Raw genomic sequence first — 17522 nt, 5'->3', positions numbered from 1 at the left:
TCTCTCGCTGCTGACAGCGCATGCGTCCGTCCAGCTCCGCCTTTGCCTCCAAGGCTTTGCGGGCTTGTGCGGCGTCCGCCTCCGACCGCGGGTTGTGCTTCCGGTGCGGAGGTCAGGGACAAGATGGTGCCGCCGGTGGAGGTCTCTCCGCTCATCAAGGTGATCCAGGCTTTGCAGCCGCCGAGCAGTGCTCTGGGCCCCTCCGTGTCCCGCCCCGCAGCTCCCACCCCGCGGGCTGCGACCCCCGCCCCCCGCCCCCCGCCCCCATGATCCCCGCCCGGCGACCCTCGCCCGGCGACCCGTCCCCCACCCCTCCTGCGATCTCTGCCCGGCGACCCCATCCCCTCTCCTCCCGCGACCCCCATCCCGCGAGTCCGGTTTCCCGCCGCCTCTGATCAACCTCTCTCGCAGCTCGGCCGCTACTCCGCCCTGTTCCTCGGTATGGCCTACGGAGCCACGCGCTACAGTGAGTGACCGCGGGCGGACCCGGGGCCGGGGCGGGATCTGCTCGGCTTTCCTGTGAAGTTCTTCATCTGCCATTTGGTGAACTCCAGCTCTGGAAGTGGGGCTGGGACTCATGCGAGGCAGACCGTGTCCTCCACCGAGCGGGACCCCTAGAGTGGAAACAGCTCACCCAAAGCTCAGGCCTCTGAGGCTCGGGCGGGGGACTCGAAAACGGCTGCTGCTTGTTGAAAACGGGTGCTGAGTGGGTGTTGGAGTGCTGAGGTCTGACGGGAGGCAGCCCCTGTTCACAGAGGACGAGTGAGCCAGTGCATGAGGGAGTGGGCAGCAGGGACCCTGTAGCCTCTGGATTGGACTCTTTAGGGTGAAGGTCAGGCGTTGACTCTCGTTGACATAAAGAGAGGGGACAGCAGGTGCTTCTGGTTCACAGCGTCGCTGAAGATACCTTGACCTGTGGACTCAGTTCCTTTTATGCAGCATTTCCAGTGAAGTTTATTCCCCTGCATTCCCCCAAACAGATTACCTAAAACCTCGGGCAGAAGAGGAGAGGAGGATAGAAGCAGAGGAGAAGAAGAGGCAGGATGAACTGAAACGGATTGCCAGAGAATTGGCAGAAGGTACGTGTGACACTAGCTCTTATAGATTGTCCCTCCCAGGTTTGTGCAGGGATAAGGAAAATGGAGAAGGACATTCAAGCAGAGCTAAGTAGATGTGGATTGTTTAAAAACAGGGAAGCTGGCCAGGCATGGTGGCTCATGCCTGTGATCCCAGCATTTTGGGAGGCCGAGGCGGGCAGATCACCTGAGGTCAGGAGTTCAAGACCAGCCTGACCAACATGGTAAAACCCTGTCTCTACAAAAATTAGCTGGGCATGGCTGGGTGTGGTGGCTCATGCCTGTAATCCTAGCACTTTGGGAGGCCGAGACAGGCAGACTGCCTGAGTTCAGGAGTTCGAGACCAGCCTGGGCAAGATGGTGAAACTCCATTTCTACTAAAATACAAAAAATCAGCCGGGCATGGTGGCAGGCATGTAATCCCAGCTACTCAGCTGAGGCACAAGAATTGCTTGAACCTGGGAGGTGGTGCTTGAATCCAGGAGGCAGAGGTTGCAGTGAGCTGAGATCACACCACTGCACTCCAGCCTGGGCAGCAAAGCAAAACTCTTTGTCTAAAAAAAAAAAAATTAGCCAGGTATGATGGCAGGTACATGTAATCCCAGCTACTCAGGAGGCTGAGGCGGGAGAATCGCTTTAACCTGGGATGCAGAGGTTGCAGTGAGCTGAGATCACACCATTGCACTTCAGCCTGGGTGACAGAGGGAGACTCCATCTCAAAACAAAAAAACAAACAAAAACAACTGGGAAGCTGACGTCTTTTTAGGTTACCTGCGTGTAGTAACATGTGCTTTTCTTCTAACCTTCCAGCCCAAGATGACAGCATATTAAAGTGAGTGACCCCGTGACCCTCTCTCTGGAGCAGCAGCGGATGAATAAAGCTTCCTGTGATGTGTGATACTCTGGCTCCTTCTCATTTGCTGTCACTGGTTGTCAAACTCCTAGGTTGAAGTTCTGTCCATCTCCCAGTTCACATGAGGTGGAAGACAGGGAGGGGGTTTCAAAAGTATTAATCCACGTGACCATTCACAGACCCAGAATGCATCATACAAACACAGCGAGAAGGACAGACGCGCGCTGCCTGTTCTGTCTGGGGCATCCAGGTGGGCGCCCCAAAGGGCGTCTGTAATGGTCAGTCAGCTGGAGGCCTCATGAGTACTGGGGTTGTCTTGATTCTGAGTTCTAGGCTGCTGCTGTCAGCAGCCCAGACTCCTGGATGGGGAGAGGTGGGCACTGGCTGCTGCCCTTACAGTTGGAAGCTGGGTCCTCCACGATAACTCCTTGCCCCCACCTGCCACTTCACAAATCCTCCCTTTGATCCCAGGAGGTGGCCAGGTCAGACTTGGGACTAAAAGTCCAGTGATGTGACCTCATGAGGACAGGGCCTGAGTGCTGTTTGAGCTGTGCAGGAAGGTGGTCCTGTGGTGCCTGAGCGACTTCCCTCTCCAACAGGATGGAAGTTGCTACTTCCCAATTACATGCCTTGAACAAATCTAGGCTTGGAGCCCCAGTTTGTAAAATGAGTTCATTTGCACATGTGAGGCCAGAGGGAGGAGCAGCCTACAAGCTTTTCAGGACATTTGGTTAAGGTGAGGTTTGAGTGAGCAAGATGCTTTCACATCCTGTCCTGGCGTCCAGAGGGGCTGGTTGCAGGGTCCTTCAGAACCTCTTAGGAGCCCCTCATCCCAGTCCCAGGCTCTGGATACCAGGGGTCTCTGACCAGTGAGATGAAAATGAAGGCTGGGCACGGTGGTTCACGCCTGTAATCCCAGCACTTTGGGAGGCTGAGGTGGGCGGATCACTTGAGGTCAGGAGTTCAAGACCAGTCTGGCCAACATGGCAAAACCCCGTCTTTACTAAAAATATAAAAATTAGCTGGTTGTGGTGATGGGTGCCTGTAATCCCAGCTACTCAGGAGGCTGAGGCAGGAGAATTGCTTGAACCCAGAAGGTGGAGGTTGCATTGAGCCAAGACCATGCCGCTACATTCCAGCCTGGGTGACAGAGTGAGACTGTCTCAAAACAAAAAATCCAGCACCCGTTTCCTGCAGGCCTTTGGCGGTGCTGGGCACGTCTGCTGCTCTCCTACACCCACCCCAATGACCCCATCTAGTTAAGTGTCATTGTCGGGAGCAAATGCTTTGGAGCTCCCATCATGAGTTGAACATCCCGAATTTAACATAATTCCCATTTCAACTGGGAAGTCCATTTCTTTGCCTCTGTCCTTTACTCCAGGCTCACCAATATTTAGTCATGGGGGTGCACAGGCATCGGCATCCAGCCCCGCCCTCCCCTCCTGGTGCCATCTGGAGCCATCAGAGCCACTGCGTGGTGTTCATTACAGATCATTTCTGCTCAGACCACTGAAGTTGGATGGCCGCTCTACCTGTGGCCTTGACCTTTCTGGCAGAATTTTTCTGATGGGTCAAATGTAGTGTGGCTTCTGCTATCATTTTACCACAAATAATGGGCAAGTGGTTTTCTGTTTATTTTATTCTGAATTTCTGAGCATGTGTGTTTTCCTAAACCAGATGAGAAACGGCCTGTGTCCATCTGTCTACCTGTATACACATATGTACATGTGTGGCTGCAAATGTTCTCAGTGATTTCAGAGTTCATGCATGGACCCTTTTCAAAGACCTCCCAGTGGTAACTATCCAAAAACGATGAGTAATGTAAGCTACAATTTATTCACAGTTGGCTTCAGTTTATAAAAACACGCATGGTGGCTCATGCCTGTAATCCCAGCACTTCAGGAAGCTGAGGCGGGGTGATCATCTGAGGTCAGGAGTTTGAGACCAGCCTGCCCAATATGGTGAAACCCCATCTGTACTGAAAATACAAAAATTAGTTGCGTGTGGTGGCGGCGCCTGTAGTCCGAACTACTCAGGAGGCTGAGGCACGAGAATCGCTTGAACCTGGGAGCTGGAGGTTGCAGTGAGCTGAGATTGTGCCAGGGCACTCCATCCAGCCTGGGTGACAGAGCAAGACTCCATCTCAAAAAAAAAAAAAAAATTAAAATATCCAAAATGATCTTCAGTCATTTTCTTGGACTTCCTAACCTCTGGCAGCAAATGGCCACAGGCAGAACCCACATCCTAGTGGGTGAAGACTGAGGGAGCCATCGGGTCCCCACAGGCTGGTGCTCACAGGATACAGCAGGTTGAAGACTTGGGTGCTGGGCCGCCATTGCAGATTTCTGTGCCTACTGCAAGGGAAGACGGAAGATGGTGAGTGGGACCACCTGTGCACACCAGCCCTGTTCGTTCCCTCCTGCTTGGTGTGACCTCTACCAACCCCTGCAGGAGGAACGACAGTGCCTGGGCCTGTGACCAGTTCAAGCTGATTAGCCAGGCTGAGCCTTTCTTAGTGCTTTAGCCCCTGTTGACACTGTGCCCTGATTATGCTCGTCATGGCCTTCCACAGCCCTGAAGTCTCCTTGTTTATGTAGCATGCGATAGCGGGAATAGCATGGGGTAGGGGAATAGCATGGGATAATGGGAATAGCGTGGGGTAGTGAAATGGCATGAAATAGGGGAATAGCATGGGATAGTGGGAATAGCATGGGATAGTGGGAATAGCATGGGGTAGGGGAATAGCATGGGATAATGGGAATAGCGTGGGGTAGTGAAATGGCATGAAATAGGGGAATAGCATGGGATAGTGGGAATAGCATGGGATAGTGGGAATAGCATGGGGTAGGGGAATAGCATGGGGCAGTGAGAATAAATAGCGTGGCATAGTGGGAATAGCATGGGGTAGTGGGAATAGCATGGCATAATGGGGATAGGGGAATAAATAGCATGGCATAGGGGAATAGCATGGGATAGTGGGAATAGCATGGGGTAGGGAAATAGTATGGCATAGGGGACTAGCATGGAGTAGTGGGAACAGCATGGCATAGGGGAATAGCATGGGGTAGTGGGAATAGCATGGGGTAGGGGAATAGCATGGGGCAGTGAGAATAAATAGCGTGGCATAGTGGGAATAGCATGGGGTAGTGGGAATAGCATGGCATAATGGGGATAGGGGAATAAATAGCATGGCATAGGGGAATAGCATGGGATAGTGGGAATAGCATGGGGTAAGGAAATAGTATGGCATAGGGGACTAGCATGGAGTAGTGGGAATAGCATGGCATAGGGGAATAGCATGGGGTAGTGGGAATAGCATGGGGTAGTGGGAATAGCATGGCATAGTGGGAATAGCATGGGGTAGGGGAATAAATAGTGCAGCATAGTGGGAATAGCATGGGGTGGGGAATAGCATGGGGTAGTGGGAATAGCATGGTGTGGTGAAGAATAGCATGGGACAGTGAGAATAGCATGGGGTAGGGAAACAGCATGGCATAGGGGAATAGCATGGGATAGTGGGAATAGCATGGCATAGTGGGAATAGCATGGCATAGTGGGAATAGCATGGGATAGTGAGAATAGCATGGGGTAGGGAAACAGCATGGCATAGGGGAATAGCATGGGGTAGTGGGAATAGCATGAGACAGTGAGAATAGCATGGGGTAGTGAGAATAGCATGGGGTAGTGAGAATAGCATGGGATGGGGAATAGCATGGGGTAGTGGGAATAGCATGAGATAATGCGAATAGCATGGTGTGGTGAAGAATAGCATGGGACAGTGAGAATAGCATGGAGTAGGGAAATAGCATGGCATAGGGGAATAGCATGGGATAGTGGGAATAGCATGAGATAATGGGAATAGCATGGTATAGTGAAGAATAGCATGGGATACTGGGAATAACATGGGGTAGGGAACTGGCATGGCATAGGGGAATAGCATGGGACATCGGGAATAGCATGGGTAGGGAAATAGCATGGGGTAGTGGGATAAATAGCATGGCATAGTGGGAATACCATAGGGTAGCTGGAATAGCATGGGGTAGTGGGAGCAGCATGGGGTAGTGGGAATAGCATGGGGTAGCTGGAATATCTTTGGGTAGTGGGAGCAGCATGGAATAGTGGGACTAGCATGGGGTAGCGGGAATAGCGCGGGATAGTGGGAGCAGCACGGGGTAGTGGGAGCAGCATGGGGTAGCGGGAATAGCATGCCAAACCTCAGAGCTAAGGTAGCCAATTGCGGGCAAATGGCAAGACCACGATGCCTTTGGGATTTGAACTTGGGGGTGTGCTGACTTGTTACAACTTGTTATATGTGTTTTATAAAGAATGTAACATGTAGTTACTTCTTTAGTGAAAAATGGGGTTCATCGGCTAGGAACAGGAAACTTTTCAGTTCGGGTTTGCTACCAAGATGGAGTCAGCTGCTGCTCTCCCCTGCCGTAGCCCCGCTCCCTGCACCATGGCCCTGTCCACCTCGGGGCTGCTTGAAAGTGGCTCTGCTTTTCTCCATTTTAACTCTGCTCTGCGCCCTGTCTTTTCACTTCGTCTTGGGAGAGTCACCGAGTCCCTGCCCCGCAGGCCACACAGAGCCAGACCTTTCTTGAGGGCCACCCTCTCCTCCTCCTTCTTCTCCTCCTCCAGAGCCTTCACTTTGGCCTCGTACTCATCAGCCAGTGCCTTCCACTCCTTCCTGTTGTTCTGCAGTCGGTCGAACATGGGCAGGATCTCTTCGTGGAAACGGGAGAACTCCTGAGGGGGGTCGAGAAGTCACCACGAGTCCTGTCCTGCCTGCTCTCCGAAAGTAAGATAGCCCTTCCCCAGCCCTCCCCCTCGTAGGGGAACTGCCTGGCGGGAGGAGGGAGCGCCACGGAGGGGTCACCTTCCCAGCAGAGCCCTACGAAGGGAGAAACCTTGGGGCTGGTGTTGGTGACATTAAAGCCGGGAGCTTTAGGGTGTGAATGCTTAAGCCGCAGTGTTGCAGGGAGAGGAACCCGAGAATGAGCAGAACAGCTCAGAGGGTGGGGGCAGGGTGCTGGCCAGAGGAGTGGTGGGCGCAGGTGGACAGCAGGCCCTGCAGTGCCTTCTCCCATCCCTCCCCCTGACATACGGCACACATCATGCAACACACCACACGTGTGTACTCGCGCACATCACACATGGAGTGTGGCGGGGTGGGGAAGGCAGTGGGGGGCACCTGCAGTGGGGTCGTGACCTGCGGCCACTTCAGGCCCAAATATCCTCCCTTGTCCCACCTTCTCCCTAGCACTGATGACCCAGGGCGGGGAGTGGGCACGTCCCACTCCAGGACAACTTCATGTGGAACCCATGGCATCCTCCTTGGGGCGTGGATTCCATCACCAGGGAGAGCAGCCGGAGGCAGGTGGCTCTTGTGGGCATCACACCGGGGCCCCACGGTCAGACCCCTGCCCCAGCGAGTCTCCCCCTCAGTGCCCGCCTTGCATCTTTGGAGACTCAGCTGGCATCGGACTGTGGCAGATTAGCAGGGATGTGGCTCCTCCTGCTTTTCCAAACGCCACTGCGGGCAGGCACACCAGCAGACAGGCCGACCCAGCCCCGCCTCGAGGGTTCACAGACATGGGACGAATGAACCCACAGGGCTGCAGCCAGGGCCCCCAAAACAGAGTGTGCTGGCTGCGGCGGGGACCACTGAGGAGGAACTTCTGGGGTGGGCCTGGAGGCCATCGGAGGACATTCTGGGCTGGGAAAGGGCTCAGAGCTTCCAGGGGCGCAGCAGGGTGAGGACGGGCTGGGGCACTTGTGGGGGTACGGACACTGATGTTCCTCCTCGAGAGCGGCATGAAGCCAGCACCGGCATCCCTGCTCCAGTGAGGACGCCCGCCGGGCCCCTGTGTGAGTCCACGCGACTCCAGCCCACGCCCCCTTGCCTGCTCCCAGCCACACTGCCCCAGTCACCTCGGAACACCCGTGAACCACGAACCTTGTACACGAATGTGCACACGAAGTCGATGAAGCCCACTTGGAGCTTGGGGAGCTCGGCCGCCTTGTTTCGGTCCATCATAGGCTGGTGGGAGGAGCAGAGGGCGGGAGAACAGTGACAGGGAGGTAGCTCCTCGGACCCCGCCCAGCCCCCTGACCCTGCGACACAGATGTGCTTATGGAGACACAGCCTGGGACGGAGCCTGCCCGACAGAAACTGGCTCTCGGGAAGGGAAGCTGACACCCTCCCCCTTGGCCAGCTGCTCCACAGCTCCTAGGAACTGTGGGCAGCTCCTTCCCACAGCTGCTGTTGGCTCCAGCCCATGGTCCCCTGAGGGCTGCTCCCTCTTGGCTCTGGGGACCCTTCTTGCAAATGGGGAGAGGCAGGGAGGGGGATGGCACTGCACACAGTGCCGAGCCTGGACAAGCTGCACTGCCCAGACACTTGGCTGACCAGGACCTTGCCATGCACTCGCCTGGGGCAGACAGACGTGCTCTGGAGCTGTTTCTAGCGTCAGACCCTGAGTGCCCTGGGCTATCTGTCAGTCCCCTCACAGCCTCCCCATGGAGGGTGAACCACACAGGACTCTAGAGGCCGGGTCCAGGGGATGAACCTGCTGCCTGTCCTTCCCCTCTGGGGCTTTGCTGACCAACCAAGGCCCCCTTTCCTGCCGAGGCTGCATCTGGCCTAAGCCCTCTCCACTGCAGGCTCCAGACAGCCCGTCACCACCCACTGGAGCAGGTGTGTGAGAAAGCACAGCTCCCACCTGGTCCACGTGGGGCTGGGGCAGCCCTGCCTCTGCTGTTCCCCGGCGCCTATCCTACCTCTCCCATTTGCTGGCGCCTCTCCTGCTGCCAGCAGGTATCCAGACCCTGCTGCTAACCTGAGGACCCTGGCATTGTCCATCATACCACAGCGTGGGCCCGGGACACTCCCCATGCGTTCTCTGCCCCAGCACCCTCCCCAGGGCTTTCCTGGGGCATGGCTCGCGGCCCCGCTGGGGTTCACCTGCAGAGCTGTCTGGACCCAGAGGCTCTTGGTGATGAGCCAGTGGCCCTCGTTCCTTCAGTGCCAACGATGTCACCTCTGCATAAGCATCGCTCAAGCCACAGCTGCACCCAGATCCGAGCCACCCATACGCATGTCACGTGACCCCACAAACTGAGATAAAGCCCCAGGACCTCAGAACCCCCTGCCTGACCCCTAGCCAGGACCCGAGGCTCCCGAGGACCAAGAGGGGTCTCTAACGCCCATTTCAGGAGTGGAAGGTTCCAGAAGCAGCACTCACAATGGGCTGCTGATCCAAGACTGTCCTTTCCAAGTCACCTTGCTCCCAGAACTCAGCAGCCACAAGGAGTGCGACCTGGAGGCACAGGAAAGCAGCTGCCTGTGGAGCTCTGAGCCCATGCGGAGGGGCCTGGTTCCGCCCCGTGAGGCTCTGAGCCTCGAGCCTCGATCTTCTCCTCCCCAGACCCCCAGGGTCCTCACCAAACAGGGCTCTGGTTGGGCACACTGCAGCACCCCCACCCTTGCCACCCTGGCCTGGCCCAGAGGCGGAGGAGGAGGCAGCCCTCAGCGCTCCTTGCAAACAATGGTCTTTCCTCTGCGAGGCTCCCATTGCCCCCCACCTCCCCCGCCAGCAGTCCCCTGTGCTGAGAGGTGCGGACTCTGGGTCTGGAGGGCCCTGTGTCCTAACCTTGCTCTGGACTTCCCAGGGCTTGGTGATGGCAGAGAGATCACAGGCTGTCATCATCATGGCCCTACAGACACACAAGCCAGCATGAGTGCTGATGGGCATGCATGCTGATGGGCATGAGTGCTGATGGGCATGTGTGCTGATGGGCATGAGTGCTGATGGGCATCTGCTCAGGGCAGGTGGTCTATATGTGTTTTCTTTTTTGAGATGGAGTCTTGCTCTGTCACTTAGGCTGGAGTGCAATGGTGCGATCTCAGCTCACTGCAACTTCCACCTCCCGATTCTCGTGCCTCAGCCTCCTGAGTAGCTGGGATTACAGGCGCCCGCCTCCACGCCCGACTAATTTTCATATTTTTAGTAGAGACGGGATTTCACCATGTTGGCCAGGCTGGTCTCGAACTCCTGACCTCAGGTGATCCACTCACCTTGGCCTCCCAAAGTGCTGGGATGACCAGCCTGGGAAGGCGCTGGCTGTGAATCACCATTTTACAGGTGAAAAAGTGGAAAGTCAAAATGAAGTAAGTTATTGCCAAGGGCTACAGACCAAGGCAGTACCTGTGCGCTCCCCACCTCTGCACCCTCTCCCTGAGCGCTGGGGGGAAATAAGGACGGTGCATTTGTTTCACAGGCCTCTAGGAGCTGCCCCAACCGGCTCTTCCTGCTCCAGAGCGTCTGGGGAGGGTTGCAGGGTTAACCAGCTGATGAGTGGGTCCGGTCCCTGCGGGGGAAGGACAGCCCTCGTGCCCCCTCCGCCCGCGCTCACATGACGATCTCCTTCCGGGTGGTCTCCAGGGACAGGTACTCCACCCAGCTCTTCTTGTCCTCGTAGTTCTTGGACTCATCCACGATCTTCTGAAACATCGCTCTCTTCCTGAACCCAGGAACAAGGGAGGTGCAGGTGGGAGCAAGTGTGGAGACCCCGCCCCAAGCGCCCGTCTGCAGGGAGGAGCGCAGCCGGAGCGAGGCCCCATCGGGGTGTGCGGGACCAGCCGGCAGGGACAGAATCCGGGGCTGCGTCCCCCGGGCTAAACGGCCGCTGCGCCCCCGTGTCTGCTGGGGGTCCCAGGCTTCCCGCCCGCCCCGCGAGGCGCCCCTCCCGGGAAGGCGCGCACTTGAAGTACAGGGCCAGGTCCGTGGCGATGATGGCGATGTCCATCAGGTGGATCACGTGCTCGTGCTGCCGCCGGTTCAGGTTCTGGTAGATGTTCAGGGTCTGCAGAGGTCGTGCCCAGCGCGTCAGGCGCCCTGCGGTCACCTCTTGGGGTGCCCGGGGACCCCGCCCCCTCCGCCCCAACTGCCTGTGCCTCTCACGCCCTCCGGCCCTCGGTGGGCGGGACCCCTAAATCCTCCTGCTGCTCAGGGCCCTCCTCAGGGTGCCCAGACCTCCGCCAGCGGCTCCCGCCCGGGGTCGTCGGCTTGGGACGCAGATGGCCTCAGAGGTCACCACCGGGGAGGGCAGGGAGGGGGCCGCTGAGGGTCCAGGTCCTTGGGGGCCACTCAGGGCTTGGCTGCCCCTCATTCCCCCGCTGGTGGGTCCCAGGCCGCTTCCCCCTCGGCTTCCACCCCACCCCACGAGGGGTCCTTTCCAGATGTGGCTCAAGCCCCACAAGCGTCTTCCCAGAGCCTCCGATGCACCTGCCCCCAGCCTCGGCCCTGGGCCTTCTCTGCCGCCCTCACCCAGTGCTCACCCACCCAGTGCTCACCCTCCGCATCAGAACCCTGCTCCGCAGGATAGGGCTCTGCGGTCCTGCAGACGCTGCATCCCCAGCGCCCACAGCAGAAACCGAAAACGAGGATACCAACCTCCTCGGAGAGCAGGAACTTCCCAAACTCCAGGTGGTGCCGCTCCAAAATCGAGGAGCCGTGGAGTTTAGCCAAGGGATTCTGGGACCTGTCACACAGGTGGTGGGGGTGAGGCTGATGGGACCTGCCCTCAGCCCACCCTCTGCTCTGCAGCCCCTCCAGATGAGCCCCACTTTCTTTCTTTCTTTTTTTTGAGACAGAGTCTGGCTCTGTCACCCAGGCTGGAGTGCAGTGGTGCAGTCATGGCTCAACACAGCTTTGACCTCCTGGGCTCAAGTGATCCTCCCACCTCAGCCTCCTAAGTAGCTGGGACCACAGGCGTGCGCCACCATACACAGCTTTTTTTTTTTTTTTTTTTAAGTTTTTGTAGAGGAGAGATCTTGCCATATTGCCCAGGCTGGTCTCGAACTCCTGGGCTCAAGCAGTCTGCTCGCCTTGGCCTCCCACAGTGCTGGAGTACAGGTGTGGACCACTGCCCCGGCTGTGGACTCCACTTTCTACATAGTCTGTTATGTGGAGCCTGATTCATGCCAAGGGCGTGGAGTTGATGGAGGGCTAGTTCACACGCCTGCCTGCGGTGCCTACTTCATCTGGTACAGGTTGTTGGTGCCGCGGTGGTCGATGTCGTGGCACAGGCCAGCTGTCACCATGGCGAAGGCCTCCAGGTCTGTGTAGTAGCTCTTCAGTTTGCCGGTCTGTAGAGACAGGGCCGCCTTGCTCACCGGTCCTGGCTCCAGCAGGGTGGGGAGTGGTGAGGGGCTGGGATGGCAGAGGAGTCGGCCCGGGTGCCCTCCAACCACTGCAGGACTTGGGGGCGGGGTGTGCGGTGTCAGAGGGCATTGCCCTCCTCCATCCCTCTGCCCTGGGAGGACCCCCATCTCATCCCCCCGGGTGCATGAGCGCTGCCCTTGGTACCAGGAGGGCCTGCACAACCCTGGTCATTCTGGCAGCCACGCACCATAAGCAGCGTGAACATCGTCTGGGCCACGTTGAAGCCGTGACGCCAGTTGTGGTAGGTGATTCTCCGATACCCTTTGCTGATGGAGAACAGGAACCGCACCAGGACCTAGGGGAGCCGAGAGGACACAGGGCTCCGGCGGCCAGTGTGTAAGTCGCCAGAGTGGCACATGTGGTTGACTTCATAGTGGAAGCTCTGCTCCGTGCAGTCAACCCCACACCCTGTCTCCTGGACTCCCCGACCTTCCCCAACCCTGCGTTTCCCCCTGGCCTCCGCTGGCCTTCCTGGGTAGGGGCTGCCACATTGGCACCTATGGGGTGGAGCCAGGCAGGGCAGGAGCTGAGAACAGCCCCAGCCTTCAGGGGCTGCCCGGCCTCCATCCGACTGCCTGGCCTCAAGCTGGGAGGAGGACCCCTGGGGACACAGCACATTTTAAGATGTCAGTTTTAGGCATGGACATTTGAATGAGCAGAATGTGTGGGCTGCAGGCTGGGATGGTAGAGCTGACGTCTGCAGGGCAAGAGAATGCTGGTCACTGGGAGCTTTTCCTGCAGCCATTGTGATTTTTAGGGTCAGAAAATTATTTGGAAATATTTTTCATTCTGCAAATATTTCTTTGCAAAAATATACACCTTTTCTTGAGTGTTTTCCCTTAGTATTTAGTAAAATTTATTTTGAAAATGCCGGCCTGCTGCACCTGTTCTCAGAGGGGCATGAGAAAAGAGGATTCTCTTCCTTGGGCTGTGGGAAGCCCCCTGAGATGCAACGTTGGAAGCAGGGCAGAGCAGGAGAACCCAGGGAGGGCACAGAGCTGTGGATGAGGGCTGGGAAAGCCATGGGGTCTCCGAGGAGCGCCGCTGCGGCCAAACCTGGATGGCCGCTTTGTGCTCTCTGTTTAGGTGACAGGATGCCTCCATTTCCTCAGCACCCCACACCAGATCCCCTGTGATTGCCGGATGATGTGCCTAATGATCAAATCCCTTGGAACTCCTAATAATAAAACTTTAAATCTATCCATTCACCATCCATCTGCTGTCCACCCATCCATTCACCCATTCATCGACCCATCTCTTAATTCATGAATTGACCCACCTACTCATCTATCACTCATCCACCCACTTCTCCTTCCATCCATCCATCCATCCATCCATCCATCCATCCATTCACTTATCCAACCATCCAACTACCACTGGCCCACCCACCCATCCACCCATTTATCCAGCCATCCAACTACCACTGGCCCACCTGCCCATCCACCCATTTATCCGACCATCCAACCGCCACTGGCCCACCCGCCCATCCATCCATTTATCCGACCATCCAACTGCCACTGGCCCACCCGCCCATCCATTCATTTATTCTTTGTTTCTTTCTGCTTACCTGTTTGCCTGCCTTCTTTCCTTCCTTCCTTCTTTCCTTCCTTCCTTCCTTCCTTCCTTCCTTCCTTCCTTCCTTCCTAACCTCCCTCCTTCCTTCCTGCTTTCCACCCACCCAGCCACCCATCAATCCAGCCATCCAATTATTTGTTTTATGCTTACTTCCCGTATGCATTTTACCTGTTCTGTGATGAACATGTCTGCCTTCTAAACTTCCTGTGGGATCTGGAACCCCCAATTCCGTCCCCATTATCTCCTGGGGAAACTGAGGCCGTGACCACATCCCCATCCCCACATCCTGGGCGCCCTCAGGGACCTGACTATGCGCCCTGCGGTGTCTCCCACCTCCTGGGGGATCTGGAATTTTCGGACCACGCCCAGCTCGTAGTACATCTGGATGCCACATTTGACCAGGTCCAGTTCAGTGCACTCCAGGTCAGAGAAGTGGAATTCGTAGATGTCAAATGTGGTGGGCCCTGGCAGCTCCTCCTTCTGTGGGAGGGATTGTGGGCTGAGGGAAGTTGGCTTGCCACAGCCCTCACTTACTTCTCATCCTTTCTTCTCTCAGGATCCCCTGTCAAGCCTCAGACACCCCAGGCATCTATGAGGAGACGTGTCATTCCGGCGCTCCAGCCTGTATCCCAGGCTGCTCACACGCCCCCGTGACTCAGCCTCACTCTCCCCTCTTCTACCCTGTGGCCCAACAGTGAAGAACTTGCCCAGTTGGGTGGACAGGGTGATGTTGTTGAAATAAGAAAACACAAAGGTGTGCACATGAAAAGAAACACACACACACACGGATACAGACACACACGTGACACAGGCACACCTGGACACACGGCCACTCCCGTGAATACAAAGGCACCAGTGTGGACACACAGGCGCACACATGAGCACCCAGGCACACCCACAGACACGCAGGCACACACGTGCAGACTCACACATGTAGGCTCACACACAGCCATGAGGTAACACACACAACAGTGGACTCACTAGCACATTCCCATGCTCGGCCCAAGGCCTCCTCACAAGGCACACGGCCCCGGGAGATTCTGGGTGAATTGCACAGGCAGACACAGGATGATGGGGACACCATGTAATCCCCACACTGATCCAGCAATGGTCTCTGGGAGACACACACAAGCATGTGTCTCTATATACCCATATGCACACACATGCGCACACAATACACACCCACCTGTGCACACATGAGCACACACACATAAACACCCATGTGTGCGCACACACACGTGCACACACCCCCACATATGTACACGTGCATACTCATATGCATGCACACACATGCACACCCACATGTGCACACACATGCACACAGACATCCACATGTGCACACACATGTGCACATGTGTACACATCTGTGCACACACACACAGACACCCCCGTGTGTGCACACATGCAGATGCACACACACTGGGTGTTGCAGGCACCTAGGCACTCGACAGCAGAAATGACGTAGACGGACACTTAGTCCAAGTCAGGCCCACTAAACATCTGGTGAAGACTAAACATCTGGCAAAGCACAGAGGAGACAGGAAGACACGAAGATACACTCAGGAGTGCAGACATCAAACCCACATTCTGGTCATGCAAACACTCAGAGACACACTGGCTGAGACTGAAAGCTTAGGCAGACACACGTACACGGAGGTGCTTAGATACACAAGTACACACACACACAGAGCACCAACATCCCCGATGTCACTGTGTGTGCAAAGCACCCTCGGGTCCCGGAGAATGGAGAATGCTTCCTCCCAGCCTCACACGTGGCCGGCCTCCACGGGAGGGACGGGAGTGAGGTTCTTACCAGGATTTCGCCCAGCTCGTCCTCATCGCAGTCAGCAGGCTCCTTCCCCAGGCGGGCTCTGGTTGGCTAGCACAGAGACACAGATGTGTCACAAGAAGGAGCCTCGCGTGTGGGACAAGGTGACAGCAGTGCGTCCACCCCGTGTGAGCTGGAGGAAGGTGCTGCCAAGAGCTCATGCTTTCTCCTTGGGAAGGCCGTGGCAGCCTCTGATCTGGAGACAAACGACCGTGTGCACGGCCTGCTCACTTTCCCACCTGCCTTGTCTCTTGGGCACTGCTTTACAGTCCTCAGGTATAATGATGGGACTCTCTCATGATGACCAGGAGGGCTCTGGCCACACAAGGCCACACTGGCTGGGGAGATTGAGCACAGGGAAGGGGTACCGGAGCTATGCAGACAGAGAGATCTCAGGGGGCATGCCGGGGCTGTACTCGGCTCTGGCCCCAGGGCCGTGCCCCCGCCACACAGAGAGAGCTGTGACCCCTGGGTAGCCTGGCCCCACTGCACACCTGTGACCCCTGGGCGACCTGCCCCCACTGTGACCCCTGAGTGACCTGGCCCCCCACTGCACAGAGGGAGCCATGACCCCTGGGCGACCTGCCTCTGCCGCACATCTGTGACCCCTGGCGATCTGTTCCCACCGCACAGCTATGACCCCTGGGTGACGTGCCCCTGCCGCACAGCCATGACCCCTGGGTGACCCCTGGACGACCTGCCCCCGCCGCACCAGGATGAGCTGGATCTCGTCCCTGTCACACTTCACGTGGTAAAGGACCATGTCCTGTGCGATGTCCTTGCGGTTCTCCAGCTTGTTCATCTTGTCGTGGGTGTCGGTGTTCATCACTGACCAGCCCAGGAACTGTGTCAGGGACTGGAGGGGGTGGCAGTGTCACCGGCGCTCAGTGCTCCTGGCGCGCCCCCTCCCGTGTGCCCGTGCGCCCGGGCCCGTGGCTTGGCAGGCAGGTCCTGGGGCTGCCACCGTGGTGTTGCAGTGCTTCCGTGCGGGGTCTCCCGGGTGCTCTACAGAGTCCCCTGCCCGGGGGGGGGCCCTTTGTCATCCTCTCCCTGGCCGCACGCGCACCACACGTACATAACACGCACATGAGCACGCACGCACGGTTGAATGCGTGGTAGGGAGGCCCCCACACTGCACAGGCCCCACCCCTCGCAGGGCATCCCCGGCGGAACCACGTCTGCCCAGGTGCTTACCTCCATGAGAACCTCGTCCTGTTCATCAAAGGGCTTCCCGTCTTTCCTGTTGTAAAACGTGGCGACCCCCACGATCTCCTCCTTCTTGTTGACAATGGGCATGGACAGCACATTCTTGATGAGCCACCCGGAGTCATCCAGGGCCCCTTCCTGCGGGAGCGGTGTCCAGAGCTGAGCTCTGCCCTGAGGCTGGCCCTGACCCAGTGTGGCCGGGAAGAGTGACCTCACGTCTTCTCCCCTAGAGCCGTGACAACTGGACTCATTCCTGTCTCTGCTCTCTGCATTCCCTCTCTCCCGCTCTCCCTCTTTGCATTTGGAGTTTATGTCCATGGTTTTTGTGTCATGATATTTTCCCACTGGAGGAGGTAGAGGCTGTTTTCCCACCAGGGGTGGTTTCACAGATGTGTGTGTGGGGGCTGCGGTCACGGCCTCACAGGTGCGTGTGGGGCTGGGGTCCTGAGGAGCCGCTCTCCGTCCCGTGTGTGGCTGAGTGCTCTGCTGTCACCCTCTTAAAGTTCTTCATAATTAATTGCTAATCAAGGGGCCCCATGTTTTTATTTGCCCTGGACCCTGGGAATGATATGGTTGCTCCTGTCTCCCATCCCACGGGTCCTGGGCCCGGCCAGTGAAATATGGACGGTGGGCTGGTTCCCAGAGGAGGCCCCCAGGGACAAAGTGTGTTTGGACCAGCCCGGTTGGCCCTCCACCTTCCCCAGGAGTGAGCCTGCCCTGGTCATGCAGCCCCAGATGGACGTGCGTGGAGCAGA

At 57.1% G+C, this 17522-nt stretch overlaps 2 protein-coding genes and 1 long non-coding RNA gene across 12 annotated transcripts in view; 2 read left to right on the top strand and 1 right to left on the bottom strand.

Annotated features, from left to right (window-relative positions):
* The first annotated feature begins 1 nt into the window (after position 1).
* On the top strand, positions 2–1974 carry ATP5ME (ATP synthase membrane subunit e). 2 transcript variants are annotated; one of them, XM_078002851.1, is made up of 4 exons: positions 95–159; positions 412–466; positions 981–1079; positions 1893–1974. In XM_078002851.1, the coding sequence occupies exons 1-4, from the start codon at positions 124–126 to the stop codon at positions 1910–1912; spliced, it is 210 nt and encodes a 69-aa protein (XP_077858977.1). In that variant the 5' UTR covers positions 95–123; the 3' UTR covers positions 1913–1974. The 2 variants fall into 2 exon arrangements, with proteins under 2 accessions (XP_077858979.1, XP_077858977.1); XM_078002853.1 differs by lacking the exon at positions 412–466 and having other exon boundaries at positions 2–159.
* Positions 1975–3527: 1553 nt separating this feature from the next.
* PDE6B (phosphodiesterase 6B) overlaps positions 3528–17522 on the bottom strand; it is a 43454-nt gene continuing 29459 nt past the window's right edge. For 3 of the 9 annotated variants that reach the window (XM_028848195.2, XM_078002807.1, XM_078002806.1), the window contains 14 exons: positions 16756–16905; positions 16274–16417; positions 15547–15612; positions 14067–14213; positions 12346–12453; positions 11973–12082; positions 11388–11475; positions 10697–10797; positions 10348–10455; positions 9585–9648; positions 9177–9251; positions 7889–7972; positions 6525–6678; positions 3528–4283 (listed from right to left, as the gene is read on the bottom strand). In XM_028848195.2, coding sequence (XP_028704028.1) covers positions 4222–4283; positions 6525–6678; positions 7889–7972; positions 9177–9251; positions 9585–9648; positions 10348–10455; positions 10697–10797; positions 11388–11475; positions 11973–12082; positions 12346–12453; positions 14067–14213; positions 15547–15612; positions 16274–16417; positions 16756–16905 — 1461 coding nt within the window. In that variant the 3' untranslated portion in view covers positions 3528–4221. Of the gene's footprint in view, positions 4284–6524; positions 6679–7888; positions 7973–9176; positions 9252–9584; positions 9649–10347; positions 10456–10696; positions 10798–11387; positions 11476–11972; positions 12083–12345; positions 12454–14066; positions 14214–15546; positions 15613–16258; positions 16418–16755; positions 16906–17522 lie in introns of all 9 variants that reach the window. The other 6 variants (XM_078002800.1, XM_078002805.1, XM_078002801.1 and 3 more) reach the window with 5 other exon arrangements.
* Positions 12336–17291, top strand: LOC114678211 (uncharacterized). Its single transcript, XR_003729490.2, has 3 exons — positions 12336–12494; positions 14290–15837; positions 16195–17291. It is a non-coding gene; the product is annotated as an uncharacterized LOC114678211 (long non-coding RNA).

This window comes from Macaca mulatta, chromosome 5 (assembly GCF_049350105.2).
Source record: "Macaca mulatta isolate MMU2019108-1 chromosome 5, T2T-MMU8v2.0, whole genome shotgun sequence".
NCBI classification, from domain to species: domain Eukaryota; kingdom Metazoa; phylum Chordata; class Mammalia; order Primates; family Cercopithecidae; genus Macaca; species Macaca mulatta.
The sequence above is the reverse complement of the archived record's forward strand: the minus strand, read 5'-3'. Positions and strand labels throughout refer to the sequence as shown.